The following is a 17,481-nucleotide window of genomic DNA, read 5'->3' as shown; positions in this document are numbered from 1 at the left end:
CTTGCTGCTTGAGCTGTTTTATTTTTAAAGCCTGGATCCAAAGAATAACATCTAAAATAGCTGAAGGGGGCCTACAGGGAGGCTAGGGAGGGGCTGTTTAGAAGGGCTGGTAGTGAAAGGGTGAAGGGGTTATTTAGGCTGAACGTCAGGAGGAAGTTCTGCACAGTGAGTGGCAAAATACTGGACCAGGATACCCAGAGATGTGTTTGAGGTCCCATCCCAGGAGACATTCAAGATCACTCTTTACTGCCTGTACCAATGTTTGTATTCACAGAATTAACCAGGCTGGGAAAGACCTTCAAGATCGAGTCCACTTGATGTGGCCCTGGGCAGCCTGATGTAGCTGGACGAGTCCCTGCTGACTGCAGGGAGTTGGATAAGATGACCTTTGAGGGTCCCTTCCAGCCCGATGCAATCTGTGAAACTAAAAGCCGTGAGTTTGCCCTGACTGAAACCGGCATCCAAAGGGCCACAAACAAGTGTTTCTGGCTGTTTGAGGCCCCCTCAGGTATTAGTCTGTGGTGACTGCAGTTGTTCAGACCACTCTCCAGAAGGTTGCCTGGGTGGGATGCCCAAGCCCTGATGCCCCCGTAACGGGCATTGATGATGCAGGGTCGGTTTCCATGGACACTGCCCTGTGCGGCGTCCCCACCCCGCGGCAGTTAGAGCCGGTGGAGCCTGAGCTGCCTGCTCGCTTGCTGCTGCTCCGCTTTGCTTTTGCTCCTGTTTTCACCCTCCTGACTCGCTCTGAGGAGCCCGAGTGCCACTAATCCTCACGATTAGGCAGGACTGTAAGTAGCTGAAAGCATATCTGGGAGGATAAAAAGGAGGAACTCCTCCGACAGGGATTAGATTGAGATGCTCAGAGCCGTTGGGTATTGCAGTTCACAAACATCTGCCTTGCTTTTGGCCCAATCAGGGTAATTGTAAAGAGCTGCAATGCTTGAAATAGAGCTGCGGGGATGCTCAAACGTCAGGTTTTGTCCCGTGTCAGGTCTGGGGTTGAATTAAAGTGCCATCCCGTAGACAGGAGGCTGGGCTTGTGAAAGGCTCCGTATCAGGAGGGGAGTTCATCTGCCCTAATTTAGGCACTCAGCAGTTAAAAACCTGCCCTGGGCTTGTGTCTGAAGGCACTTAGCAGCGCTCAGGAAAACAACCTGACAGCGGCAGATGAAGTGCCTGGTCCCGGGATGGTGCAGCTCTTACTCTGAGTTAGGAGCTCCTGTTCCTGGGATAGTGCAGCTCTTACTCTGAGTTAAGAGCCCCGAGTTAAACGCTCAGAGTGACCTCGTTGAGCTCCAGCATTCAGATGTCAAAGCAGAGACTCGCACTCCGGGCAGTTTTGCCCCATTCCCGAAGGAATGCAGTTGGACCTGTCAGTTGGGCTGGGCTGTTTTGAATTTTAACAGTCCTTGCCCACCGCTGGAGCTCAAGAGAAGCTTTGTGAATCTTGGGTTTGATTTTTTTTTTTTTCCTGCTTTTAAATCAAGCAGTTTTGTTCCTAGAATGAAAATACTCAAGTTTAAAGGGCAGGAAAACACAGTTAATTTATGGTCAGTGTTTGGTTACTGTCTACCACAGAGGTAGTTGAGTAAGTGGATATAGGCAGCCCAAATAGCATCACGGCTTTTAGAGGGCTCTTCTAATGGAGCCCATTAGTTTGTCTGCTGGGACACGAAAGCAGTAAGTCCCATTTTAAGGGCTTTACAGCATTTCTAGCATAGAGTCATGATGTTAGAAGAGTAAAGAGGGACCTGGCCACAGCTACTGCTGCTGCCCCCTCCCAGGGTTGTGCATATTTGTCACTTTTGTGTGACTTTGTGCATCCCCTGATATTTGTACTTCAGTGATGTGAACTGCTGGTACTCCTCATCTCCAAACCAAAGCTCCTGCTGGATGCAGAGACCCTCCAGAATCTTAGCAGGGAACTTTAATTGGCAAAAAAAAAAAACTTTCATGCAAATGAAACAACTGTGACAATTTACTAGGTTATCTTTTTGTCCTCAGCTTGAGGCTCTTGCTGTTCACATTTACTGAAGTCTCACGGGCAGTCAGCAAGTGTGGCATTTCCCCCCCACCTCTTAAAAGTGGTATTGCTCTAAGAACCCTTTGTGAAACGTAAAGCAACAGGCCTGATTATTCTGTGCCTTTTGTTTTGTTTTCACACCCTAGTTTTCTTTCTTAAAAATTAAATAGAGAGCTCAGTTGCAGAGCAGAAAGATGGAAGAGAATGTGTCAGAGGAAGTCATCAGCATCCCGACAGCGGACCCCGAGCTAGTGAATGCCTTAGACTGGAAAGACGGCATTGGTACCTTGCCTGGTAGCGACCTACAAGTAAGAAATGGAGGGGCACACAACCTGAGTGGCCACCACACCTTTGGCAGCACAGAATTGGGGAACAATCCATTAAAAATATGTGGACTAGAGTAAAAATCAGTAATGCTTACAGATGCTTAATGAGCAGGTGTCGTGAAGATGGGACCAGGATCATTTTCCAGTGGTGCCCAATGACATGGCAAGGGGTAATGGGGATAAAATTGAACATAACACTTAAACATGAGGAGGAGCTTCTGTAATTTAAGGGTGGTAGAGCACTGGAACAGTCTACCCAGAGAGATGGTGGAGTCTCCATGTCCAGAGACATTCAAAGCCTGCCTGGATGTGTTGCTGTGTGACCTTCTTTAGGGTGAACCTACACTGACAGGGAGGTTGGACTTGATGGCCTCTGGAGGTCGTTTCCAACTCCTAACGTTCTATGACTCTCTGCATATTTGTGACACATTCTGTGGTTCCATGAAGATTTGTGATACATTCTGTAGCTTGCAAAGAAAACTTGTACAGGGAGAACACTTTGGTTTAACCACCTGGGTTGGTGTTACTACAGAGTTGGGGATTTGTAGTCATGTTTCTGAAAGCCTGGTGCAACTCCCTTTCTCCTCATTTCTTGCTCAATTGATTTCTGGAGGCAGGAAGCATTTGAAGTAATTGTTTTCTGCTAATAGAAGTTCTGGGCCTGATCTCCCTCAGTCTCAGCAATCTCCCTGTAACACACTCAGGCACAATTATTTCAGCCTGGCATGAGAAAGACATTTTCCTGAAAGACAAATTTTGTCCATTTTTGGGACTGAGTCTTTAGGTTCTTTTCACATCAGTGGTTGCTTACTTCAGCTTTTGACTGCTGTCTGTATCTTTTGTATTCCTGATAGTGACAAATATGGTCTGATGGTCACAAACATGGTGTTCTGTGTGACAGGAGGACAGGTGGTTGTTAACCGTTTCCCAAACTACCTTTGACTGTTACTTCGGTTCTGTTGCTCTTCTGATGGCTGAAAATGAACACATCAAATTGCCCTTAGGCTGCAAGAGTTCTGAATCTCAGAGCAGGGAAGGAAAGATCAATTCCAAGTGAAACAAATTGGAGCTGAAGGGATTTACGAGCTCTGGAAAATCAGATTGTTGGTATCACAGCAGGCATTCAGAATTGGGACCCCCACCTTCTGCCAGTCTTCCCCTTCCTCCCCTCCTCCTCCTCCTCCCTTTGTGCAGTAAAGTCTTCTACATGGGCTGTCAGACATCACTTAGGCTACAAGGACAAAGCTTCTGTCAGCAAATGCCAAGAGAATGTGGATGGCCTTGCATGCTTGGGATGTTCTGAGATCAGTGGTTTCCACTTCTCTAAAACCAGCACAGAATTGAGTCCACTGACGTTTGAGGAGGTCCTTTGGATGGTTATTTTTAGTGGCCTAATGTTTGCCCTGTGTTTAATCAGCAGCCCCAGAGAGGATCTGATCAATGCTCAGCAAGAGCTAAAGAATGGGAGGCAAGAGGATGAGGTCCTACTTTTATCAGTGGTGGCCAGTGAGAAGACAAGGGACAATGAGCACAGACTGGAGCCTAGGAGGTTCCATCTGAAGATGAGAGACTTCTTTGGTGCAAGAGTGCTGGAGCCCTGGAACAGGCTGCCCAGAGAGGTTGTGGAGTGTCCTTCTGTGGAGAGATTCCAAACCCACCTGGCCATTGTGATCCTGTGCAAGCTGCTGTGGGTGCCCCAGTAAGACTGGGATGGTCTCCAGAGATCCTTTTCAACACACCATGCTGGAATTCTGCAAAGCAGCAGTAATGTTCCTTTGCAGAAATGGCTTCACTTGTATTGATTCCTGGTAATAGTAGAGATTCACTGCAGCACCAGGTTATTTATTAGACTGTAAGACACTAAATAATAACAGGGAATTGTTTTATATGAGATGATCACATATAAGAGCACTAAATAGCAGGGTTAGTGAGTCTGGAAGAAATATGTAGTTGGAACAATGATAACTGGCTGCACAGAAAGTTGCTTCATTCTTAAGATGCCAAACACTATTTTTTTTAACCCCTGCAGAAATGCCAAGCAGTTATTTGTTTGGGGGATTTTGTTGGTTGGTTGTGGATTCTTTTGCTGTTGTATCCTTTTCTTTCCCCCATCTCTTGCTGCTGTGTTCCAGTTCTTGCATGCATGATGAGTTATTTATCCTTAACTCCTTTAAAGCAGTTGTCAGGAAAGAGTTTCTGGAGGGTTTGTGTGGCTTTCATCTTAGCAAATGTGTTGAACTTCTTGTAGAGCAAAGTGTAGTTCTGATAGGAACACAGTCCTGCCTTGCCAGGATTTGGGAAGGAGGAATGTGGCCTTGGAGAGTTTCAGGATGAAGCTGGAGGTTGCTTCCGGGGATCAGCCAGTGCTCAGCATCAAATCTCAGGCTGCCAGTAGAAATGCTCCTTGGTTTTCTAATGCAGACTTGTGTTTCCTGGGGCCTGGGTGGTCTTCAGCAGTTGATGTGGCTGCAGTTACACCATCACGTTGGCAGAGGAGGGAATAAATGCCTGCTGTCTCCACTGGTTTGGGCTGAATGAGAAGTGGTCATTGGTATGCAGAAGTGTCCCTACCCCAGAGACTAATCCACCGATGCAAAGTGACTTTGCCACCCTTCCCCTCCTCCAGCTGCCAGCTCTGCTTCGCGCTTGCTCTGCTGCTTAATGGCACGTGGAGATCTGGAGAAGCTCCTTCTACTGACCTTCTGCTCCTGATGCTGAGCTGCTATTCTCAGCCGTGGCAAGGAGCCTCTGGGAGCTGCACCATTGTGTTGCTGCTCTGCTGGTGTTTGAGGGCAGTGATAGGTTTCTTCTCTGAACTGGATGGTCTCCTGCAGGAAGGATCATTTCTCTGCCGTGGTTCGCTTCTCTTTGTGCTGAAGCTGAAATGATGCTCTGCTTCTTCAGAGCTGCAGAGGAAGAAGTGAGCTTTATAGAAGCAAGTCCATCATCTGTGAAGCTTTAAGAAATACAGGCTTCAGATAAAAAGAGAAGAGGAGGTATAACATTTGGGATAAGGCTTTAATTGGGTGCTGGAGGCAGGAGCCTGAGCTCAGGAAGCATGCAGGGGCAGAGGAAAAAGGGGACTTCTCAATGTGGCGCCCTACTTCAGAGGTGAAGCAAAGGGAATTTGAGTGAATAGTTGAGGTAAAAGCTCAAACTAATCAAGTGCCAAGAGTAAAAGCTTTGGAGAAGAGCTTGCAAATGCAGCTCACCTTTGACTTGTCTCTTTCATTGTGGAATCCAGGCACTCTGTTGCAAACAGTAAAGGAGATCAAGGAGTCAGTAATCTTTAGATTCATCAGAAAGGTGATTTATCAAATTCTTCCTGTCTTTTCTTTTGGTACTTAGTTGCCTTTGCAGATTGGGACTAACAAAAGATGCACATTGACACTCCATGGCACACTTTAATGTTGTTGTCTGGACCGGTGAAGTGTTCCTATATAGCCTAACGCATTCTTTAAGCTTAAAGGATGAGAGTCTCTTGTGGTCTGCCCCAGAACATTCCTCTTCCATAGCTACCTGTGGTGTGAGCCCTTAGCTTTGTGTCTCCAGGGGTTTTCTCTTCTGTACTGCCTGCAGCAGAAAGGTGATGTGTGTGCAGGGAGGATGGGCAGGTCCTGCACTGAGGCAGAGCATGGAAGGGTCACCTACCCTAGCAGTGGACAGAGAGTTTCTTAAGGGTCAAAACTTGGGGGAGCTGGGACTGGGAGCTTGGACACAGCTGCACTGGTAACGTGTCACCCATCTGTGCTGCCTGTGCCTTCTGTTAGATATATTTTTGTGCTGTTCAGGAATGGTTAGTTTGAATTTGGGACTTTGAATCGGGTCCCCACTGTGTCTTTCACTGCTAAGTGCTGCTATGCAAGGAGGAGCTTAGCAAACAAAGGGATACTTCTCAGGGTTTGCTCTTCTTCTGCCTGTCCTCACATTGCTCTGCTCCTCTGGGAAGTTCATTTCCCACCAGACTGTCAAGTGGCATTGAAGAAGGGTTGAGAACCACTTGGCCTCTTGCAACTCCAGATGCTCTCTGTGTTGATGCAGTCCCAGCTGTCACTGTGCTCTCAGGGCGTTCCGGACCAGTCAGCACCAGCTGGAGGATGTGTTGGACAAGTTCTCCACTGGAACATGACCTTTCTGTCAGCAGCTGGGTGATTCCAGCTTGCTCTGAGTTTTTGTGTGAGTTGCTGTATGGTATTAACTGCAGTAAATGTAACTGTGATGACTTTGAAGCATCAGGACAGAGCTTTGGGGTGCACTGCTCTGCTGAGAGTGTTTGTTCTGCTTCACTCTTCCAAGCTCTGAGGTTGGTAAGGGGAGCACATCCAGAGCAGCTGGGGTTAACATTGCTTTCCTTCCCTGACGACAAAATGAATTGCTGGGTGTCCTGGGGGGCCTGATGGTGGCATTTTGAAGAGTTGTGCTGGGTGTTCCTGGCTTTTATTGTTGCTTATTTCTCATACACTTCAATATTTATTCAGCCATTTCCATTTGCCCCATCCCCAGTTGCTCCTCAGGCAATCCTATTCCTTCCTGGCCCCTTTCCCAACAGTTTTCCTACTGCTTACTTGCTTGCTTTCTTCTCTTACCTGCAGTTCTATTTAAATGAGTTTGGACTGCTAGAACTCATTTCTGAAGAAGAAGCAGAAGCCATAAGAGCTCTTTCAGGCTTCTCAGTAAATGCCAATTCCGAGAGCTTTGTTCCTGCTGCTGCCGACGCTTCTGCTGCCTCCAGCACTGCTTGGGAAGGTGAGGACAGACAGTTTCTGAAACAGCTTCTAGAAACAGGTCTACATCCTAACGAGTGTTTCAGTACCCTGCTGCTCCCCAGAGCAGTGTGTGGAGTCCTTGTCTTCTTTTGGATCTTTTAGGAGTGTTTAGAGTTGCTCTAACCACTGCCTTGTCATAACAGTACCTGGTGCATGTGTTGTGCTCGCTGTTGTGGAAGGTAAGTGTGGTTACAGAGTTGAGCTGGGGAGCTAGATGATTAAAGTCTCTCTCAGCCTAAACCATTCTATGAATCTGTGTTCAGCCTGGAGAAGAGAAGGCTCCAGGGAGACTTTAGAGCAGCCTTCTAGTACCTGAAGGGGACTACAAGAGTGCCAGGAAGGGGCTTTGTAGAAGGGCTTGGAATGATAGGATGAGGGGAAATGTATTAAAGCTTGAGGACAGGAGATTTAGATTGGAGATTAAGAAGAAATACTTCACAGAGCAGGTGGTGAGACACTCAAATGTGTTGCCCAGGGAGGTCGTGGTTGCTCCCTCCCTGGAGGTGTTCAAGGCCAGGTTGGATGAGGCCTGGAACAATCTGGTTTAGTGAAATGTGTCCTTGCTGATGCCAGGGGATTGGAACTGGATGATCTTCAAAGTGCCTTCCAGCCCAAACTAAGAAATGATGAGTCTATGAGTCAAGCTACATGCTGTCACAGAATCACAGAATTAAGGTTGGAAAAGACCTCTAGCATCACCCAGTCCAACCTATCACCTAACCCTTCTAACTAACCCATGGCACTAAATGCCTCATCCAGCCTCCTTTTAAACACCTCCAGGGATGGTGACTCCACTACCTCCCCAAGCAGCCCATCTTCCTGTGAAGAACTTTTTCCTAACATCTAAGGTATCTTTGGAGTCTTCTACAGGCTGAACAGACCAAACTCTTGCAACTCTCCCAACTGTCCCCATAAGAGAGGTGCTCCAGCATCTAGGGATAGGTTTCCCTGATGCCTTGTGCTGAAAAAAATCTTTGCCTAAGGTGGTGGCAAGAGACTTGAAAATGAGCTTGGGACACACAGGCACCACAGGATGGCTGGAGCCTGCTTCTGTCTCATCTCCAGCATCACCAGTGCATCCTGGTGCAGTAGTTGAAAAGGCATTAGCTTTTTGGATAAGGTGTTTGGATCCCTTAGCAGGGCAGAGCTAAACTGTTGAGCTTTGCATCCCCATGGAGAGAATTTTTGATCTGAGGAAGGACTTGGATAGGGCTGGGTGATAGGTTGGACTGGATGATCTCAGAGGTCTCTTCTAACCTGATTGATTCTGTGATTCTGAGAGTTGCATCCTGTTGTCTATCTGGGTGATGAGCCAGTTGGCTTTCCCCACAGTTTTGGTGGGACTATTCCTGATTCTGGGTAGGAAGACTTTGTACCTGTCTTCCCTGCTGGCTTTTCTCATCTCCAATTTCACTGCAAGTGCTGCAGATTCATGTACACTTGCAGGCATCCACTTAAGCTCCTGCTCCTGTGGATTGTTCTCCTTGTCTGCATCAGCTAAGGAGATGTCAATCCGTCAGGAAATGAACCAGCTCCTATATGGTCACCTCAGCACTGAGAATTCCTCACACCTTTGTAGTCCATGTGTATTCCTTCTGGCTCTCTACAGCTCCCTGGTAGGAGGTTGGAGCAAGGTGGTGGTTGGTCTCTTCTCTCTGATAACATGATAGGATGAGATGAAATGGCCTAAGGCTAAACCAGAGGAGGTTTAGGTCAGACATCAGAAGAAACTTCTTCACTGAAAGGGTTCTCAAAGACTGGAACAGGATGCCCAGGGAGATTTTTGAATCCCTGTCCCTGGAGGTGTTTCTAAGAGGCAGAGATGTGGTGCTGAGGGACATAGTTTTAGCACCAGATTTGGTAGAGTTAGAGAATGATTGGACTGGATGATCTTAAAGGTCTTTCCCAACTGAAATGATTCTCTAATAGATCACTCTGACTTCTGAGCAGAGCTCTTCCAGCACTTTTGTTTCTTTCAAGTTTTCCCTCTTTTGCCTTTTCCCTGCCTGGAGTCATTGCTCTCTGGTGGCACAGGGTGAGGATAAAGTTGTGGTAGAAGCAGGCGTGCGTGCACCATGCATGCAGGCAGCCTGTCTGCCCAATTCCACCTAGGACCATCTGACATCCCGAGCAGGCTACAGGGAGCAATCAGAGATGAATGAAAAATGTCAGTGTCTCAGCAGAGTGAGTAAAGTGCTGGGAAGGAGAGGATGGAAATGGCTTTAAACATGAAGCAAAGTGACTCAGAGCTCATCGTTCTGCATGGTGTGCTGTGTGCTTGCCTTTTGGAGTGTTTAATGGTGCATTCAAAACAGAATTGGTCAAACCAGTGCATGCAGACAGTGCTACCAAAGGCTGAGTAGAAGGACTTAACACCTTTTGCATGGCAGGTTACTTGAGCAAAGTGTGCAGCAGGATGGTGCAAATGCCTGGGGTTGAAACCAGCACAAGTATGTTGTGCTAAAATATTAGCCACAAATTAATTTGCATGAGGATGTACTCAGATCACAGAGGAAAGTAAACATAACTGATAAATTGGAGTTATTCCTCACATTTTCATGCTTGCTTTCAGATGAGAAATAGGTATCTATATTCCTTGCTAGGTATAGATTATTTCTCTTGTTTCATCAATTATGTGCTGGGTTTAGGAAGGATTTTCCTATGTGCAAAGTATCTATAAAAGCAGAAGTTTTAAGCATAACCAACTGTATTAAAAGTATCTAAACAGATGGGGTCTTTTGAAATGCCTCTTTCAACTCAAAGGGTTACTGGGAATAAAGAAGTAGAAAAAATATTTTCAACTGTGTCTTGACTTTAGCTTTGAGATCATCTCCTCCTTTATCACTCTGACAGGGGCAGGGCTTCTCCAACATTAAAATATTAGAGATAAAAGGGTTTTTTTTTTCTTTAACAAGGTGCTAGCACACAAGCAATAATTACTTCCCTCACAATGGGATCCTGAGAGTCACTTTGTGAAAGTTTCTAAAGGGCTTTGACAGAACTAATTGCATGAAAGGTGTTTGAACAGTTTCATTTTGTACTTGTCTTCTCCTTTGCTTCTGCAGTGCCCATCCAAGACGAGCAGCCCTGCTGCAGTTACCAATTCTATGAGCAAATGGATTACTTTCAGAATGGGAAGTTCAGTACTCAGATGGGCTCCCAGCAGCACAGGGACAGGTAAAGAAACACCTGCATCTTCCTGGTCTGTGTTTAAAAATGTTTAAAGAGAACATTGTGTTCGAGAAAAGTGTTGCTGTGAGTAGAATGAAATCCTAGGAGCCCCTTAGCCTGCTGTGCCTAAGGCAGAGCCACTTGCACAGCTCTGCTGGTGACACAGAATCCCAATATGATGGGGTTAGAAGGGACCTCTGGAGAGCATCCAGTCCAAACCCTTGATAATGCAGGGCCACTCACAGCAGCTTGCCCAGGATCACAGTGACCAGGTGGGTTTGGAATCTCTCCAGACAAGGAGACTCCACAACCTCTCTGGGCAGCCTACTCCAGGGCTTCAGCACCCTCACACCAAACAAGTTTCTTCTTAGGGTCAGATGGAACCTCCTGGGTTCCAGTTTGTGCTCATTGACCCTTGTCCTGTCACTGGTCACCACTGACAAGATTAAGACCCCATTGTCTTGCCTCCCACCCTTTATCTCTTGCTGAGCATTGATCAGTTGCCCTCTCAGGCTGCTCTTCTCCAGGCTAAACAGCTCCAGGACTCTCAGCTTTTCCCTCTCACAGAGATGCCCCAGACCCCTCAGCAGTAGCCTCTCTTGGACCCTCTCCAGTAGATCCCTGTCCCTCTTGAACTGGGGTGACCTTCCTGTCACTCATGAGGTTCCCATGCTTGACCAGAGAAAGGCTCCTTTTGAGAGCTCCATCCTCATTCCTCTTCTCAGCCTGTGGCAATGCCTCAGTTTCCTTTCCTACAGATCAGGCTGATGTCTTAGGTTCCTCTAGAGTTGCAAAAAGGGAAAATTAAAATCCTTTCCAAGCAGCTCTGGTCGCAAGAGCTGTGCTGGTACTTCTAGAGGATACACATCTGGCAAGTCCTGCAGCCATGATTCACTTCTCTGGGTTCACAACCCGGACACCCTCGTTCCTCTAAAAAGGTACAGAGGTGCTGGAATGCCAGAAGAGTGTTGCTGCACTTTTAATTTGGTTTTGTTTTCAATTTTGGATGTTTAGTGATACCAGAGACTCAGCAGATGATTGCAGAAACAAGGGAAATGGCAGAAATGCTAATCCCAGCAGTGGCAGTCAGGTGATTGAGGCTGACAGACCTGGCAAACATCTGAGAAAGAAGAGAAAACTGCCTCTGGATTCTGAGGATGAGGAAAATGCAGATGAGGATGAGGTAAATGAGGCTGCATGTGTTTTCTTCAGAGAACTGAGGAGCAGGGAGCATTCTGTGTCTCACATTTCACTGTGCGATGCAAACAGAGCTGAAGTAGGTGGTTTTGTGCCCATGAGATGGGTCTGGGTCTGATCTCAGTTACACCAGGCATGGGAATATCTGTGTTGAGATCTAAGGAGTCATGAGGGTGGATAACTGATTTGAAGCCAAGGGTTCAGACTGTAGCTTTAGAGGTGTAGTTACAGCCCTGTGCACCAGGTGTGTTTCACAGCCATTAACACACATCCTCCACAGGACTTGACCACAGCTGAGCATTGGTAGGTGCTGCTGAGGATCAGTGTCAGGCCACAGACTGCTGTTGATGAAGTACCTGCACATGCACTCACTGCCCTGCTGGATCCTGTGCTAATGGTGGATGAACAGAAGGACCTTAGGCCTGCCCTGGGTTTTCCTTGACTTCCTTTAAGCATATTCCTCCCTTTTAGGGGGTCTTTTTTGTGTGAGGTGAGGCTCTGCTGCCATGCATGGAGCATCTTGGGCCTGAGCTGGTTTATTGAGTCAGGTATTGCAGTGCAGAGACATGAGACACTGGGATAGGTGTTTGTTTGTTAGCAGTGCAAGCTGAAACTTCTGATCTCACAAACACTTCAACTCATTTTGCTGCTCACCTTCTCCCCGTGGTGTGGACATTTTAATGTCCATATGTTTTCAAACAAACTTGCATTCTGCCTCTTCCCCTCTTCTCCTTCTCCTCCTCCTCATTTGAAACTGCCCCCCTGTGCTTGGCAGGCAGCTTTGCATTGCAAATTTTACCCCTTCTTTGGTTTGCTGGGTGAATTAAACATGAGTTTGTGACCCACGTGAAAGCAATGTGGCAATCTGGCTTGAGCGTGGCACAGGGAGACCCCATTTTCTGGGCTGTTCAACTATGACAGTAGTTACTCAAAGCTTCTGCTTCCTTCAGGGTTTCATGATGGTTGGACCACTTAAAGGTCTTTTCCAATCACAATGATTCTCTGCTTTATTTTCTGTATCCATTCCCTGGCATATTCAGATATGAGACCCTCTGAAGGGAGAAGGAAGATGAAGCATTACAGTGAGGTTGTTGATAAGAGCAATGAATCCTGTATTGCAGAAAACAAATCGTATGGGTTGTAATGGAGATCTGGGGCTGTGCTGCTCTTCAGCAGCCACAGTTAAATGATCCTTTAGTAGAATACATTAAATAATTTGTAAAAACACTTTGGGCTACTGCAGGATCAAAGTTATATATGTGAGCTACTCTACTAATGGGCACGCAGGGTGATTCGAAAGGGAATAATGCTGCCTCATAGTCCTCTGAGTTCCGTGTTACATCTTTATTGTACCTGCATTGTGAGATGATCAAAGAGGGAGGAAAAAAAAAAAACCAACAACCAAAATCAATCTTGCTAAACTCTTTTTTAACATATCTGTGTCTAGGAGAAGAATAAATCAAATAATATGAAAAGCCGCAGAAACAGTAAGCCAATAAAACAAGGTGAGCTAAGCTCATAGTCTCTTCTCTTTAATGTTCATAGAGTTACTTATTTTTTTCCTGGTTGTTTGGGGTTTTTTGGGGGTTTTTTATATACTAGCTACTATAAAATGAATAATAGTAAACAGAAGAGGAAAGGACAGTGGAGCTCATTCCCCATTCAGAACAGCTTATTACGTACGTAACCCTCTTAGCACAGCCAAGCTGCAGTGTCTCAGCAAGAATAGACTGGATTTGCCTGTGTGATGGGTACAGTGGTGAGGATCTGGAAGGAGGCAGCCTGATCCAAAGCTCACTGAAGACAATAAGAATCTGCTGCTTTATTTCCCCCCCCCCCCCCCCGCGTTGACTTTGGAGAGCTTCATAATCACAGACTTCAAATACTAAATAGAAAAGAAGTTGTAAACAACATTTGATTGATTATAGACTGGGGGTTAAATGTAGTCTATGCTAAAGGAGCTGGCATGTGTAAACTGGGAGGAGGTTTTAAATTCACATTTAAAACATCATTTTCTCTGTGTGTGATCATGGACCTGTGAGAAGGAAGCCAAGCAGCTACCCACGTTGTTGTTTTCATCATCTCCATGCTGGTAGCTGCATTGTGCTGTTAGCAGGTTCTAAATATACGTGTATGTAAATTAAGACAAGACATTGTGAACTGAACCAAAAGTCACTTGGTTTCTCCTGTGTTGTGTTTTAGATTTATTTCAGCTGCAATTATCTGCCTCTTTCTGCTGTCTTTTAGTTTCTATCTAACCCTTCCACTCCTCTGCGAAACGCCAAGAGAAGGAATTCATTTCCACCGTTTTAAGTTGCTATATCTTATCCAAACTTCACAGTGGCAACTTTCCATGGGCAGCTTGCCAACAGTTTGGGTGCCACAATTCATTTGACCCTGTGAGATAATCGATTTATTTTTAATGAGAAATGAGGCAGAGTCTCCCTAGGGCTGGAATTCAAACCGTCCCTCAAAAGCTGGGTAACACTGCCGCCTTTGGGGTGCCACAGCAAAAGAGCCTTGGCAGTGTACGTGGGAGGAGAAAGAGAAGAGAGAGGGCAGAGCAGGAGGCATCTGAGAGAAGCATTCCAATTTTTTCCTCTTTGTTTTTTGATTGCTTAGCTGCTCCTGGAAAGAAGAAGGTATGGAACTGGGTTTCCTACTTAGAAGCGGAACGGATGCCAGCTGCTCCCCTAAAACTGTTCAGAGAGGTTGGCAGCTTTTTCCACTCTCTTGATCTGTTTTTCACAGGCACCATCCTAGAATTGCTAGCTCTGGAGGTGGGATTGGAGTTACCCTCAAGCCAGCAGCTCCCCGTATGAGTGTTCTGTTGCAAGTAAATACCCCTCCGTGTTTGTTTCCAGCCCTGAAGAGCTGCGGAAACAAGCATCTGCCCTGCGAGTCTCATCCCAAAACAGGGTGCGAGGAATGCTGGTTGAATCTCACTCAGGAATAAACAATGAGTGTTTGGTCTGCTTTGGCTGGCTCTGGGTAAATGGGCTGCCAGGCAAGCTCCAAGTAATGCTGGAGAAGGACAGCCTGATGGCTTTCGTGTGTCTGTGGTTGTACAGCCAGCTCTCTGTAGAACACTGCAAGGCACTTGACTCTCTGAGGGTGTTCAAGTGTCTCAGTGAGAAGTGGCTGTTGGGAGGGTGGCTGGAGGTTGTGTTCCTTCCTGAGCTGATGCATTGAAGGTGGGAGAGGCTGAGTTTAGCCTTGTTGATGCTGCTTCTGCACCCCAGTGCACCAGCCCACGTTAAAATTGAGCTCTCAGCCAAGGGCTGTTGGCTCCTATGGAGTGGGATGAAGGCAAGTCAGGTAGCTGCAGTGGATGCAGTGAGCTGTTTGCAATTCCACTTCAGGTTTCTTTTAAGCCTCTGCTGTACCTCAGATGTTTCATTTGGATTAAGACTGCAAATAAATGAAAACTACAGCTGTTTTCTGGAACAACTGTGTAAATGGACTCTAGATCAAACATGCTTTGTCCCTTTTGCCATTTGAAGATGAGAGGATACCTTTTAGGGAAGCCTGGACTGACCCAGGCAGGGGGGATTTCAGCTTTCCTGCCTCTTGGATTCTGTCAGCCCTCCTGCACGGGGCTGTGAAGGGGATTCTTTTATGTTAGAACAGAGCTCATTTCTGCAACTGCTGAAAGATTTGCTTGTAGCTAATTGCAGCAAGCTCTCTGGTTCAGTGCTTTTGAGAGATTAATTAGAATAACAAGTAAATCTGAAATAGGCTGATCATGTCCTTATTGATCTCTCTACCTGTGCCTGTCTGCTAAAGCTGCAATCATTTAGTGATTGAATTTTCTTCTCTGAGTTGAAGATTTGAAGCCTTAAGTATATCTGGTGACTGCTCTGGAATAGATTTTGTCTTCAGGAATTAAAAACAAATGTTTCCTTCTTCCCCTCCAAACAGCATCAGTCGTTCCCACAAGGCCGAAATGGATTTAAGGTTGGAATGAAATTGGAAGGGCTGGATCCTGAACATGCCTCTCGATTCTGTGTTCTCACAGTGGCTGAGGTAGTTTCTCTTTCTCTCTTTGATCCCAAAGGTCCCACATGTACATACAGGATTTGTTTCAATTAAAAGCAGAAACATAAGGCTTAATAGTACTTTAATGAGGGAATGATGAGGAGGAGTTCATGTAGGCACCAAAGGAAGAGCATTATGTGGTTAAGGATCTATTCCTGGAATCCTCCTGTCAGGTCATTGTTAGATGTTGCAGTGGTGAGGCACTGGAACAGGTCCAGGAAGGTTGTAGATGTCCCTTCCCTGGAGGTGTTCAAGGCCAGATTGGATGAGGCCTTGAGCAACCTCTGCTAGTGGAAGATGTCCCTGCCTATGGCAAGAGGGTTGAAACTAGGTGATCTTTAAGGACTCTTCCAACCCAACCTATTCATGATTCTCTCAGTTGTAACTCCCAGTAGTAAACCAGTTAATTGCACAGGGTGGGTAAATATTAAAAACCAGTGACTTAGGCATTCATGCTCAGTATGTATTAGCAAGTCAAAATGCATTTATGCTTCTTCAGCTCTTTGAAGTCTGTGTTGATCCGCTGTAGGCATAAATGTTATCAGACTGTATTTGTACTTCAGACCTTGCCATGCAGGAACATGTGCATGAGTGTGAGATGGGAGACCTCTGAGGTCACCTTGACCAGTTTTGCTTTCAGCTGTTTGAAGTGGGAAAAGAGGAGCAGAGAAACTGGGAGGTTAAAATGGTGCAAACTACTGTAGACTTTAGTGAAATAAATGAAATATTTTATTTCTTTTTATTTATACCTAGAATTGTAGAATGGCTTAGGTCAGAAGGAACCTTAGAGGTCATCCACTCCAGCCCCCCTGCCATGGGCAGGGACACCTTCCACTAGCCCAGGTTGCTCAAGGCCTCATCTGACACCTCCAGGGAGCCCTGGTCAGCCCATTCCAGTATCTTACCATACATAGCATCATATTTTAGTTGGAAAAGGCCTCTGAGGCTGAGTCCAACCATCAAAATAAATCCAGACAGGGAAAGAACATTTGATTAGTGCTTTTCTTTACCTTCTTTATGAGTCTTTATGCTAACCAGAGCTCCCCTGTTGCAGGTGCAAGGGTACAGAATGCGGTTACACTTCGACGGTTACCCAGACATCTACGACTTCTGGGTTAATGCTGACTCCTCAGACATCCATCCCATTGGCTGGTGTGAAAAAACAGGTCATAAGCTGCTCCCTCCTAAAGGTATGGAAGTAAGAAACATTGAATGCTGTGCAGGGAAGCATCAGTTCTGCTAAGGATTGGTTGTCCTGACTCTGTGTGTTTCATTTGTGGTGTGATCTCACTCGATGGCTAAAGAGTTGTAAGGTGGTGAATCACAAAAGGGCAAAGCAGCTTCCCTTTGATATTCCCAAAGATTGACATTAGTAGTCAAATAAGAAGGTCTTTCTTTTATGAGAGTGCAAAGCAAGGAGCCTTTAGGGATTTCAGACCTTGCTTCAAGTTCCTAGAAACATTGGAAGGCTGAGATTAGTGACTGGCCATTAGACTGCAAGCGAGAGAGCTGTTTTAGCTGAAATGCATAACCCCTGAGGATGGCAGGAGGGCAGTTAGCATGCAAGCTTCATACCCCTCCTAGGTAATTCCTGTTTCTAAACCCCCAGTCTGAATGTCCTGGGCCTGCATGAAACAATCTTTTTATCTTTTCTTAGGTTTTAAGGAGGGAGAATTTAATTGGACTTCCTATTTGAAGAATTGCAAAGCTCAAGCAGCTCCAAAAAGCCTTTTTAAGACTCTCAATGCTGTAAGTGGTGATATGGAATCCAAGATGTGTCCAATAGGTCCGATGCTAAGTGAGTTTTGACCAGAATATTTAGGTGGTTTTAATATGCTTATATCAGAGGTACAACCAGGGTACAATCAGATGCAAGCTGTTTCCTGCTGTGATTTATTTTTAAGATGTACAATTTTTCTTCCTTCCCCCAGCCACTGACTTTGCAGAGAAAGAATTT

General features: G+C 46.0%; 1 protein-coding gene across 11 annotated transcripts in view; it reads left to right on the top strand.

Annotated features, from left to right (window-relative positions):
- The window catches only part of LOC135190753 (lethal(3)malignant brain tumor-like protein 3), a 64,517-nt gene that overhangs the window by 12,305 nt on the left and 34,731 nt on the right, over nucleotides 1–17,481 (top strand). For 5 of the 11 annotated variants that reach the window (XM_064172458.1, XM_064172461.1, XM_064172462.1 and 2 more), the window contains 7 exons: nucleotides 10,184–10,295; nucleotides 11,304–11,472; nucleotides 12,934–12,991; nucleotides 14,109–14,197; nucleotides 15,408–15,512; nucleotides 16,579–16,714; nucleotides 17,182–17,273. In XM_064172458.1, the coding sequence (XP_064028528.1) occupies nucleotides 10,234–10,295; nucleotides 11,304–11,472; nucleotides 12,934–12,991; nucleotides 14,109–14,197; nucleotides 15,408–15,512; nucleotides 16,579–16,714; nucleotides 17,182–17,273 (711 nt within the window). In that variant the 5' untranslated portion in view covers nucleotides 10,184–10,233. Of the gene's footprint in view, nucleotides 1–7,023; nucleotides 7,099–10,183; nucleotides 10,296–11,303; nucleotides 11,473–12,933; nucleotides 12,992–14,108; nucleotides 14,198–15,407; nucleotides 15,513–16,578; nucleotides 16,715–17,181; nucleotides 17,274–17,481 lie in introns of those variants that run through there. The other 6 variants (XM_064172463.1, XM_064172457.1, XM_064172464.1 and 3 more) reach the window with 3 other exon arrangements.

Source organism: Pogoniulus pusillus, chromosome 37 (genome assembly GCF_015220805.1).
Source record: "Pogoniulus pusillus isolate bPogPus1 chromosome 37, bPogPus1.pri, whole genome shotgun sequence".
Lineage (NCBI taxonomy): Eukaryota > Metazoa > Chordata > Aves > Piciformes > Lybiidae > Pogoniulus > Pogoniulus pusillus.
The sequence above is the reverse complement of the archived record's forward strand: the minus strand, read 5'-3'. Positions and strand labels throughout refer to the sequence as shown.